The sequence below is a fragment of the Battus philenor genome, unplaced genomic scaffold, assembly GCF_028537555.1.
Source record: "Battus philenor isolate CCGP_79_NKW_IND1 unplaced genomic scaffold, ilBatPhil1.0.hap1 SCAF_20, whole genome shotgun sequence".
Lineage (NCBI taxonomy): Eukaryota > Metazoa > Arthropoda > Insecta > Lepidoptera > Papilionidae > Battus > Battus philenor.
The window spans coordinates 841564-854382 of record NW_027181683.1 but is presented as its reverse complement, the minus strand read 5'-3'; the positions used below and the strand labels follow the sequence as shown (position 1 = coordinate 854382).

General features: G+C 38.9%; 1 protein-coding gene across 1 annotated transcript in view; it reads right to left on the bottom strand.

Annotated features, from left to right (window-relative positions):
• The window catches only part of LOC137922733 (P protein-like), a 61320-nt gene that overhangs the window by 18792 nt on the left and 29709 nt on the right, over positions 1–12819 (bottom strand). The window contains exons 2-4 of the mRNA XM_068765780.1: positions 3624–3727; positions 2149–2278; positions 782–839 (exon numbers count right to left, since the gene is read on the bottom strand). Of these exons, the coding sequence (XP_068621881.1) occupies positions 782–839; positions 2149–2278; positions 3624–3727 (292 nt within the window). The remainder of the gene's footprint in view (positions 1–781; positions 840–2148; positions 2279–3623; positions 3728–12819) is intronic.

Sequence of the window (12819 nt, the reverse complement as noted above, 5' to 3'; positions counted from 1 at the left end):
AATGAAGTACAATAAACCCGTTATCGTGTAATTGCGTCACCTAGGTAAATACGAAAGATTTTTTTATATATTTAGATTATAGAGTTTTCTAACAATGATTTTGTTTTTTAAGATAAATGAAATAAAATTGAAATCATTCGACGTCTTACTGTATTAGAAAAAGATAAGTTTGATGCAATAATGAATGTATCGAATATAAAAATGAGGCTTTCCGCAGAAAAACTAAAGTCACTGACATAGCTCGAAAAATTGTTTGTCTGAAGTGACAGTGGAAAGGACACATCGCTGGTGCAACCTGTGGCAGTTGGGGCCGAAAAGTGGCAGCCGCGAGCCGGTAGACGCAGCGTGGGTAGACTCCCACTGGTACCGATGACATAAAGTCGTGGGAAATTAATAGATGCTCTCATGTGCGGTTTTAGGTGAGAAGAAGATAAGGAGAGGAGAAGAAGAAGAAGAAGAGAAGAAACAATAAGAATAAAAAGAGAAAAGGAAAGTGAAGTAGAAAAAGATAAGAAGAAGAAGAGAAGAAACGATAAGAAGAAAAAAAGAGAGAAGAAGAGAAGAGAAAAGAGAGGAAGAAAAGGAGAAGAAGGGGAGAAGAACCTATAATTATATTTTTTTAGATAAAAAGGCGGGTCTTTTTATACATTTAGATATTTGGACCCTCGACAGAAGGCTCCCAATGCAATCCAATGCATTTACATAATTAGAATCGATACATTTTAATTGCATCTCCAACTTGTTTAAGTTAAATCTAAATCAATATTTCTGCATCTCTTACCTGCTTCTTCTTTAATGACTTTATCTTCTCTTCCGCGGGCTTTGTGTGTTCCAGCAATCTGTGAGGTAGTTTCAATTAGTTTAGATCCTTTTACATTCTGTCCATTGTAAAAGTGAGAACTGAAAATCAACTGAAATATTTTATGTTTCAAATATTACGTCAATCTTTGCCTGACGTGGAGTGAAAGATTTTTTTGCTAAGTTTTTAAGCCATTTTCTTCTTTTCTCTCTTAGATACTCGTTTTATTCGTTGTTACATTCATAATTATGTATTTTATTGTACTTTTATAAGTATTTATATAAATGTATGGACATATTTGCGATTTTGAGTACATTTTGTAAACGTACTGTGTTATATTCTAAACTGTCTAGTGGAATTTTCGATTGATTTTTAATGTGACTATTTGTCCCAGGTTTATTAAGGAGACCGGAAAGTAATGTCGCATTCTTAAGTTAAATTCACACGACTACAGTTTTAACAAGTTTTTTTATTTCTGATCATCAATATATTCACCTTCTATATCAACAACCTTTTGCCATCTAGTTTACAAATTCAATCCAGGGGCAGTAACAAACAAATCGGTTTTTCTGTAAAATATTTCGACAAAAAAGACATTACTTTCCGGTCCCCCTAATACATACGACTCAAGTACTTTAAGAATTGAGCCTGTATTTTTAATATCATCAAAAATGTTTGTTTATAAAGGCATAACAGAAGCAGAAACGTTCTGACTGCTTGTTTAACATTTACAATACAATTTTCAAAAGTACGATAAAGCAAATTCAGTGTTACTATAGGTATAAAGTACGTCTATGTTCAACAATACAATGATCTAAAGCAGTGATTCCCAAAATGGTCTATATCGACCCCTAGGGGTCTATGACAACCTGCAAGGGGTCTACGTCAGCGGAAAAAATTTGGGGGTCCACAGACTGGACATAATCAGCCGAGGATATTTAGGATTAACCCTTACAAAATTGACGCCAAATGTTGATAATTTATTATTAAAGCATCAGGTTCATCCTTCTCACTAAAAATATTGACTTATTGCTTATGTAATTTATTTATAGCTTATTTTATGTTTATTTTATGTTATGTATATTTTACATAACAGATACAAAATTTTAATTTGAGTAGTTTTAATTTAAATTCAAAAAATAAATGTATAAATTAACATGTGTTTTACTTTAAGTTTTTAATTAAACTTCACTACAGTTAGAAATTTACAGGAAATCAATATCAGGTAGGTAGGGGGTCTACCTAACACGGAAAAACATGGCAAGGGATCTACGACACAAAAAAGTTTGGGGAACTCTGATCTAAAGTGTTCATGGTTCATAATAAGTAAATTTAATAATTCAACAAACCCATTGCTACAATCTTTTGCGACTCCATCTTGTCTTGTATCATTATCACCAGGCTGATCTTCTGTTGCTTTTCCATTGGTGGTCTCCTTGTCTACTACTGCAGGAGCTTCACTAGATTCAACCAATGCACCTGTGAAATAATTTTGTATTTAACATATGTTATGTATCAGGTAAGTGAAAAGATTTTGATGCTTAATTAATGTCTCATAAGTAAGAAAAGGACCAATATATAGCTACTTCCACTATTGCAGCAGTATTTGTGCGATAAATGCCCAACATCACTCTTCTATTAATTTTTCTTTTTTATTCATTCATATATGCTTAGTGCTACTTAGTCTGATAAAGATGTATTGATATGGTTTTCTGAACTTGAACTTGATTGGCTTGGAATGCGGTACAATTTAGGAGTGACCTTGTGAAAGGTGGTCTGTTCAGTTTAACTGAAGCCGTATCACGTTGCGTATTTTATTATACAAAGTACCTGTATTTGTGGTGACCCTGTGTTTGGCACTAATCGGTGTAACATTACTCCTGCGGATGTCCCGTGGAGGGGTGAAACACGTGTTGGGTGATTAAATGGTCATAGTTGTGTAATTCGCATTGTTTGCCGCACGCGCATTTATCAGCGGACTGGCGGGCGGTGCACTTTATTGCACGACTACTGCTGCATTGGCGGAAGTAGCTATATATTGGTCCTTTTCTTACTTAGAATGGACTTCCGCAAAATAGCGCCTGAATCCATTAGATAATGTCTCATCTTATTAGCTTAAAAATAGCTACAGTGTGTTACGAAATAGGGTAATTATTTCGTAACAGTACATCACGAATTACATAAAGATGCTGTACCCGGCGATGATTATTGCACATCGAACTTTGGAAAGAGACAATCGGCTAATTACGGCTTCAAAAAGTATTATCTCTGTCGCACACCTATGTGACGTTTTGTCAATCGTGTTATTATATATATATATATAACTAGCTGATCCCGCAAACGTTGTTTTGCAAGAAAAAATAAAGTTTTTAATTAACAAATAAAAAATAAGGGTTTGATCGTAACGAGGTGAAAATTTTGGGTTGTGTGTATTTTTATATGTTACATCATAAAAAAATAAAAACAAAAAAAATTGTATAAAAAATAGGATAAAAAATTTAGGGGTGAACCACCCTTATCACTTAGGGGTATGAAAAATAGATAGTAGCCGATTCTCAGACCTACTGAATACGCATATAAAATTTGGTAAAAATCGGTCAAGCCGTTTCAGAGGAGTTCAAGTTCGAACACCGTGACACGAGAATTTTATATATTAGGTATTGTATCCCGGGAATTGAACCCATGGCCCACGATCGCAAGTCTCAGACCTCTACCTGGGCAACCACTGCTCCGAATAGTGGTAGCCAATCAAAAACTTCAGCCCCGACGACCGTCGATTGTTAATAAATATATGTATATATTATTATTATATAAATGATCTCACCATGACGTTGTTCATAGAGTTGCTTGAACGGTGCCAATGCGGGGTCGTATTTGATTTCATCGGGGAGGTCCAACCACACCTCCAGGCTGCCTGGCGTCAGGTCACTGCACGACACCATGGAATAAATGCTGTTCCTTTCACTGCCGCGCTTTCTGCCTAACCTCTTTAGTTTATTTAAAAATGTCGCCATCTTACATTGTCAATTTATAACACTGTTCACAGAGGTTTCACACTTTTGTATTCGTATAAAAATGTCTAGAGGAAAGTATCAAAACTGTCAAAGTCCTGATTATAAGGTAATAAAAGATATTAGTTTATTGATTTTTAGAAAAGGACTAATATATAGCTACTTCTGCTATGTAGCAGTAGTCGTGCAATAAAGTGCACCGCCCGCCAGCCCGCTGATAAATGCGCGTGCGGCAAACAATGCGAATTATACAACTACCACCGTTAAATCACTCAACACGTGGTTCACCCCTCCACTGGCATCTTGAGAAGTTATGTTACACCGATTAGTGTCAAACACCGAGTTACAAACTACATATATTAGTCCTTTTCTTACTTAGGATAGACTTCCGCAAAGTAACACCTGAATTCATTAGACAAATTTGAATCATTATTGCTGATTGATTGCGAGTTTTTCCCGAATCAGGTCGCATTCATCGCAATAAGTTAAAATGCAACGTATCAATAAAGAGTATCTAAATAATTTTATGACGATGATGTAATATCCTTATCATACACCGCTAGCGTGATCATCTTGCCAATTCTGAGTATATGCCAGACAATTGAAAACTTCTCAAGTAGTTTTTGTTAATATTTTTAATTCCGTCTATGGATCATTGACTTATGTATGATATGAATGAAGAAGTACCTATTTAGATAGAAACTAGAATCAAATTGAGCTCTGCTATAGTAGATACATATGAATTGAGAAAATTCCAAACTTAGAGAGGCTTTTATTGTGATCGCTTTTAAAGTTAGAAGAGCGTATATGAATTCGGATTTAAAGTTCTACAAAAACAAATCTTAATGGGAATGGTTAAATATAAAATTTCACAACACTTAATTAAAAAAGTGGATCCAGGATAATGGTCGCAGGAAATCCTTGGATAAGAAATTTTTAAAAAGTAAAAAAAGTTATGAGGGTAGGTGAATATTTGTGAATTTATTGGTTGGTTTAAATAGCGAAGCGCCAATAGCTAAAGAGAAGGTTTTACTCGTTTATCTCTCAAGGCTTTGTTGTACAATTACAATAAGAAGATTCTCAAGTAATTGTTGTATTTGAAATTACTTTTAATTGCCAAAACTATATAGTGGTGTCGACATATCTGATATCGCAATCAAAAACATTAACACTTTACCGTCCGCATGTTTCGTAAAAATTTATTCGCTTGGCGCCGGCAGCGCTAATTCGGATTACATGGCTTGTCGCCGGCCGTTTTTGACATTATCGGGAAATTATGAATTGTAAAGTTTTAAACTCATCTCTAATTCTCATGCGCTCTCAACCCTGTTCCCTTACTTTCATGAAATTTCGAAGATATACATACGTAAATAAATACAAAAATTGTTTGTATTATATATTTATTTTTTTCCATTCTCTTTAGTATTCAGTATTTTTCTTTCGTATGGTATGAAGCAAAGCAGTCTTTAAGATGCAATGTCAAATTCGCCTTGTAAATATTTCACTATCTTCCGACGATTCTGCTCCATTTTCACTCTTTTCATCTCCAATGTCTTCTTTTGAATCGGCCAAATCGTCCGGAACGTCAGACAAGACGTCCGCGCATTCATCATAAATAATCGTGTCGTCTATTTCGTCTGCCATGATGAAAGGGCACAAGCACTTATAAAAACAAAAAACTTTTTGACGTGTGTAATTTATTGTTACCTAAACAAAACACCAACAGAACTCAACGATACTATTTATACTATTTTATGCGCGACACTACTGTGGTGTCGCCGGCCGTTGGCTGATGTTTTGCGCACGACACCACCATGGTGTCGTCTGACGGCAGAGTTAAAGTTTTATTTATGGTATATTTTATTAGACACCTCTCATTCCCTTTGCTTAAATCTATGACTTTAGTTTTAAATAATTTTTAAGTATTTTTACGTCATACTTTACAAGTTCTTTTACTATATCTTCTCTCATTCTCTACATTAATGTTTAACAATATCATATAGAAAATTTTATTACTCGGTTTAATATTCCATGTAAATACAGACATCAAAAACAAGGGGTCAACGGTCTCGGATCCGGAACGAACCGCTTTAAACCGGTTCGCTTCGATTCTCGACCGCCATTTTGTTACTTTCTAGTTTTGACGGCGAAGTATCTGTTGATTTTTGTTTATATTATTTATTTAGGATTGATAAATACTTTTATATTCACAGTTGACCTGCAAACGGATATTAAAATCACTTTTATAGGTTGTAATAAATATTTACTGAAGTTTTTGACATTAGTTTTTAGGTTTATTTAGCGAATTATTAGACCATATTTTTCTTTTTAAAAATTGACATACTACTATTTGACGTTAGGTTAATTCGTGTCTTGTTTAGTATAATTTGATTGAAGACTATAAATATTAAAATACCACACACATAATTAAATAACTATGTAAACTTTGAGATAATTACCAAAGTTAAAATATTAATAATAATAAATATAAATCTATTATTGATCAAATACAGAAATAATATAATAATAAATAATATTAATCTTATAATTATTTAATAAAATTTCTGTAATTTTTTTTAGAATCGCAGTCTTGACTAACAAATAAACATTTTTTATCTGTATTTCCTAATACAATTTATTGACAGACATTTTTAAAGAATATTCTTGATAAAATACACTTTTATTAAAATAGATTTTACGCTAAATTTAAATTACAAAAAAAAAAATATAAAATAAGCAAAATTTACGGAAAAAGCCGAATAAAATAAAGAAAGTCAAGACAACGATTTGAAGTTTTTATTAAGTAAAGTTTACACGAGCGAACTTAATGTTTTAAAATGTTCCATATAACCGGTTATAACCAGATGAAACCAGTTTCCAAAGTTAATAAGACGAATGAATATGCCTTCTACCAACTAAAATTCGCCGGGTTCTAAATGCCTATATTGTATATTGTATATTTAAACTTGATTTATATTACGTATATCAATACCAGTGGTGGGATTAAAATATCATTAACATTTCAATCCCAAGACGTTCACTGTTGGGCATAGGTATGGTCGATTGACTTTCAAGCGTCTTCTGACAATCTCAGCTATACATGCGTGAAGGTTTAAAACTTGTACATCTATTTTTAATCAACCTATATAAAGTGATCACACTGAAATATGTTACATTATTTCTTTTTGTATTAAAATGTAGACAAGTAACTTCTGGTTGTATAATGACAGATACACAGGTTGTATAATTTTTAAAAACTTATTCAAAATCTTCTTCTTTCTTCCCTTTTCCCTTTATTTGGGGTCGGGTCTCCTTATCAATTTGCGCCAGGCCACTCTATCATGGGTTGTCTCTGCATCAAGTTGAAGGGTTTCCAGTTCCTTTCTGATATTAGACCACCAAGTAGTTTTTGGACGCCCTCTCTCTCTTGGAAATTCTGGGAGACTTAAGGCAGTTTTTACCACGTGGTCATCTGGTTTTCGTTGAATGTGGCCATACCATCGCAATCTATTTTCCTGCCAGCCCATTTGACTGAGCTACCTTAAACGAACCTCTGATATATTCGTTCCGTATCCTGTCCATTCTAGTGACGCCACCCGACCATCTAAGCATCTTCATCTCATTGACGTGAAGTGTTTGCTCGTGTCTCTGACTTACAGTCCAGCATTCCGAGCCGTAGAGCATAGCTGGTCTGACAACGGCTTTGTAGACTTTACCCTTGGTCTTAATGGGCATACGGTTATCACATAGAACGCCTGACACTTCCCTCCACTTCATCCATGCAGTCTGTACCCTGTTCTTGACATAAGCGGTTGAGTCTGCATCGGTACTTAATGTCGACCCTAGGTACCTGAACTTAAGTGACGGATGGTATTGAAATGCCACTGATGTTCACATTGTTAAAAAGTTATTCAAAATGCCAATTCTATTTTATGCTAACGTGTTTAACTTAAATAGTAATCTATTTTGGGACTTTGAGAGTCTAAGTTGGTGCTCTGGTGATCAGCGATTCCCCCGCAACCTGTCAGAACTGGCTCTATCACCATCCGATGTCCCTCGTTGTTCACTTCTTTCTCTTGGTCAGGACATCGAATTACACCATCTTTCAGACAGTTCACTCCTCAAAGAGATGTCTAAGAAATACATATTATCTCTTCCTTACCTCGCGTATTAATCTGCAATAAGCCGTCTGCTGTATTTATAACTAGATAGTAAATTTTTGTAACATCTGATATTTGGAAAAAGTGTACCAAATATGAATTAACATCAAATGTGCAATACATTCACCCCGTAAAGCTTTTATATATGTATGTCTGTATGTATATTTGTATGCCGTTGTAATGTTGTAATGTTCGGAGGTCACAATAAATATAATATTTATTGCAATGAAAGAACACTTAGGTGTAAAATCTAAAGTAACACTGATCAGAGATAGAACTATGACTTAGCTATGGTGCTGTTAAATGACTGACTATACTAATGGATGGAAGCTATTTAAGTCGCTGAGATTAAATAACCCCTTCCACTTTGTTTTGGCAAAAAATAACCTATTTATAGACGCTTAAATTAAATAACCCATTGCACTTTGTTCTGCCAAAAGATCACCTATTTATACATATTTAAATTAAATAACTCATTGCACTTTGTTCTGCCAAAAGATCACCTATTTATACATATTTAAATTAAATAACTCATTGCACTTTGTTCTGCCAAAAGATCACCTATTTATACATATTTAAATTAAATAACTCGTTGCACTTTGTTCTGCCAAAAGATCACCTATTTATACATATTTAAATTAAATAACTCATTGCACTTTGTTCTGCCAAAAGATCACCTATTTATACATATTTAAATTAAATAACTCATTGCACTTTGTTCTGCCAAAAGATCACCTATTTATACATATTTAAATTAAATAACTCATTGCACTTTGTTCTGCCAAAAGATCACCTATTTATACATATTTAAATTAAATAACTTATTGCACTTTGTTCCCGATAAATATTACCTATTTATAGACGCTATAATTAAATAGCTCATTGCACTTTGTTCTGCCAAAACCTCGCCTATTAATAGACGCTTTATTTGAATAACTTATTGCTCTTTGTTCTGACAAAAAATCATCTATTTGTAGTCGCTTAAATTAAACAACCCATTGAGTTTTGTTCTGGCAAAAATCACTTATATATAGACATTTAAATTAAATAACATATTGCACTTTGTTTTGAAAAAAATCAACTATTTATAGACTCTTAAATTATTATATAAAAATCAGTAGATAAATTCTGTTAGAGTAAAAAACTCATTGGTGTTTGTTTAGGTAAGCAATCGCTTCGTATTTATATCAATTTAACAGGTACAAGAACATTATATCTTCATACATTCAAGCGTGACGGATGAAAGGTACATTTTTGCGTAAGATAAATAGTATTAATCAAGTGCAGATATAAAGTACAACATTCATTGTGTCTAACTTTCAAACATCCGAGCGCGATGTTTTGGATTCGAATTCAAAATAGACGACAGTTGCAGCCGCTTGCGCATCCATCCGCTGTCTCGATTGCAACCATTTTTGTTTATTTATCTATAAATTCAAACATCTGACATCTATAGTATATTTATAAGACAACGCATAAAACTGTCTGTACCAAAGTTTCGATTAAAAAAGTCTCTAATTCATTTGTAATAAACTGAAAAAGGTTTTTATAATAAACTTCCGCAAAACATAATCGGACTACTATTTACGAAAAAGACTTTATTATTCAATAAACGAATATTTAAATGACAAGAATCCTCGGCAGTGATGTCGCCTGATTGTTTTGATTTCATCTAGGCCAGAGTTTCCCAAACTATGTGTCGTAGACCCCTTGCCATGTTTTTCCGTGTTGGGTAGACCCCCTACTTACCTGATATTGATTTCCTGTAAATTTCTAACTGTAGTGAAGTTTAGTGTTAAAAACTTAAAGTAAAAACACATGTTAATTTATACATTTATTAATTAAATTTAAATTAAAACTACTCAAAATAAAATTTTGAAAAACTATAAATAAAATAACATAAGCAATAATTATTTTACTTCATAGGTACTTTTATAAATAATGTAAATGTTTTGATATTACAAGATAGTATGATGTAAGTAAATAGGTGTGGACTATTAGTGTGTGTTGAGATCCACTATTGTGGACCCACATTTTAATTTCATGGATCCCCAAATTTTTTTTCGCTGACGTAGACCCCTTGCAGGTTGTCTTAGACCCCTAGGGGTTGATTTAGACCACTTTGGGAATCACTGATCTAGGCTATATCTGATAAAGTGTATATATATAAATCAGTGTTAAACTTTATTAAAAGATCTATTGTTGTTCAGTTTCTTCCTTGCGAAGAAGAGTAGAGAGGGCAGGCAAGGACCTGAACCTTGCAGAGGTCAAAAACAAGGACCCACTGGTGCTGCTCAGAGACGTAATGGCCTATAATACTAACGAAGAAATAGTAAAGGCCATTAAGACCCAAAATAAACACCTGCTGGTCGACGTCTCTGAGGAGGATCAGAGGGCGGAGGTAAGGTTCAGGAGGAGGGCGCGAAATGTGCAGACGATCCATGTGGTCATGCGCGTGTCGCCTGCGCTCTGGGGACGGCTGACGGCTGCGGGCTACATGCACGTGGACCTCCAGCGAGTGCGGGTGCATGATCACTCCCCGCTAGTCCAGTGCACTCGGTGCCTAGGTTACGGCCACACCAAACGGCATTGCGCGGAGAGCGAAGACCGCTGCAGCCATTGTGGTGGCCGGCACCTACGCGCCGAGTGTCCGGATCGGCAAGCCGGGAAACCTCCCGCCTGCCGGAACTGCCGACTAGCTAAGGCAGACCGGTGGGACCACGGCGCATTTGACGAAGACTGTCCTGTGCGGAGAAAGTGGGACACCATAGCACGGGCGTCCGTAGCCTATTGCTAAGGGCGCCCAGGTGACCCACCGCACTCTCCGCGCAGGGCACCACCAGTACCGCGTGGCGCAGCTAAACCTGCAAAGGTCCAAGCTCGCTACTGCCGAGCTGATATGCGAAGCGCCGAAGAGAGGCTGGGCGTTCGCATTGGTCCAGGAGCCGTATATCGGCGCTATTGGCGAGATGAGGCACTACCCAGGGACAAGGGTGGTACAATGTGTCGCGCGAGGCAACGGGGAGGTTGTCAAGGCGGCCATTGTGCTATTCGACGACACTATCGATATCACTCAATGTCCCCAACTCACGTCTGGCAACGTTGCTGTGGCCAGGCTGAGGACTGGGGCTTGGGAGATAGGGGTGGTGTCCGTCTACCTGGAGCCTAATACGCCCGTCGGACCATACCTGGACCGGATCGACTCGGCCGTGGAGGGCTTGGGGACTGCCAACGTGGTACTGGGTGGCGACGTCAATGCGCATAACACCTGGTGGGGTAGCCGGTCCACGGACCGAAGGGGGGAGGAGGTCGCAGCCGCCCTCGACCAACTGGGAGTGCACGTGTTGAACCAGGGGTCTGAGCCGACGTTTGATACGTATCGGGGCGGTAAGCATTACTCCAGTCGCGTCGACATTACTGCTTGCTCGACCACCCTGCTCGACCGAGCGGTGGGCTGGAGCCTCGTGGACGACATATCCTCGTCGGACCACAGGGCAATTGTGTTCAATCTGAAGTTTGAGAGGTCCCAAGGCACGGACGTCAAGCGGACCACACGGCAGTACACTACCCGTAGGGCAGACTGGGGCGAGTTCCATCGAACTGTCGCTCGGCTGCTATCGGATCGCTGTCTGACGCCTACCGAGGTGAATCAGATCACCGAAAAGGGGGCGTTGGACAGCACGGTCGGTCGGTATGTGGAAACCGTGAGGGACGCTTGCGAGTTGGTCCTGCCGAAGGTCTCCAAGCGGAAGAGGACGGAATTGCCCTGGTGGTCCGAACAGCTCTCTCTCCTCAAGGCGGATGTCTTGAGGAAGAAGAGAAGGATCAGGGCCGCGAGGCCGGCTCGTAAGGAGCTGGTCTGGCGCGAGTACTGCGACGCGAAGGAGGCATACCGCCTTGAGGCGAGGCGCGCTCAGACCCATAGCTGGAAGCGTTTCTGTGAGAGACAGGATCGCGAGACCATGTGGGACGGGATCCACCGTGTGATGCGTCGCACGGGGGTGAGGCGAGAGGACGTCCCCCTCGTCCAGTCAGGTAAAGTGCTGGACGCAGCGGGATCAGCCAGGTTGCTGGCGGAGGTTTTCTTCCCGGAGGACGACCCCGGGAAGGACAATGCGGACCACAGAACTGTAAGAGCTAAAGCCGATGAAGTCAATTCGGGGGACCATGATGGAACATGCGACCCCCCGTTTACGATGGAGGAGCTCCGATGGTCCGTATCGACCTTCAACGCCAAGAAGGCACCTGGCTCTGACGGACTCACCGCGGACATCTGCCGTGCGGCCGTCGCCGTGGACCCCGTTCTGTACCTCGCGCTCTCCAACCGGTGTCTCGCGCTTTCCCACTTCCCCACGAGATGGAAGGAGGCAGTGGTCGTAGCGTTGCGGAAGCCGGACAAGGAGGACTACACGCACCCGAAATCCTACAGGCCCATCGGACTCTTGCCGATTCTCGGCAAGGTCCTTGAGAAAATGATGGTCCGTAGGATCCGGTGGTACACTGCACCGTATATCAGTAGCCACCAATACGGCTTCATGCCGCAGAGGTGTACCGAAGACTCCCTGTATGACCTGATCCAGCATCTGCGAACCCGGCTGAAGGAGAAGGAGATCGCAGTGCTGGTATCATTGGACATAGAGGGAGCCTTCGATAACGCCTGGTGGCCTGCTATACGGTGCAGACTGGCAGAGACTCGCTGCCCCGCGAATCTGCGGCGTCTTGTTGACAGCTATTTTAGCGATCGCAAGGTGTCCGTACGGTACGCGGGGGCAGAGTGGGCCAGAGAGACCACCAAGGGGTGCGTGCAGGGATCCGTAGGCGGCCCAACCTTCTGGACCCTCCTCATCAA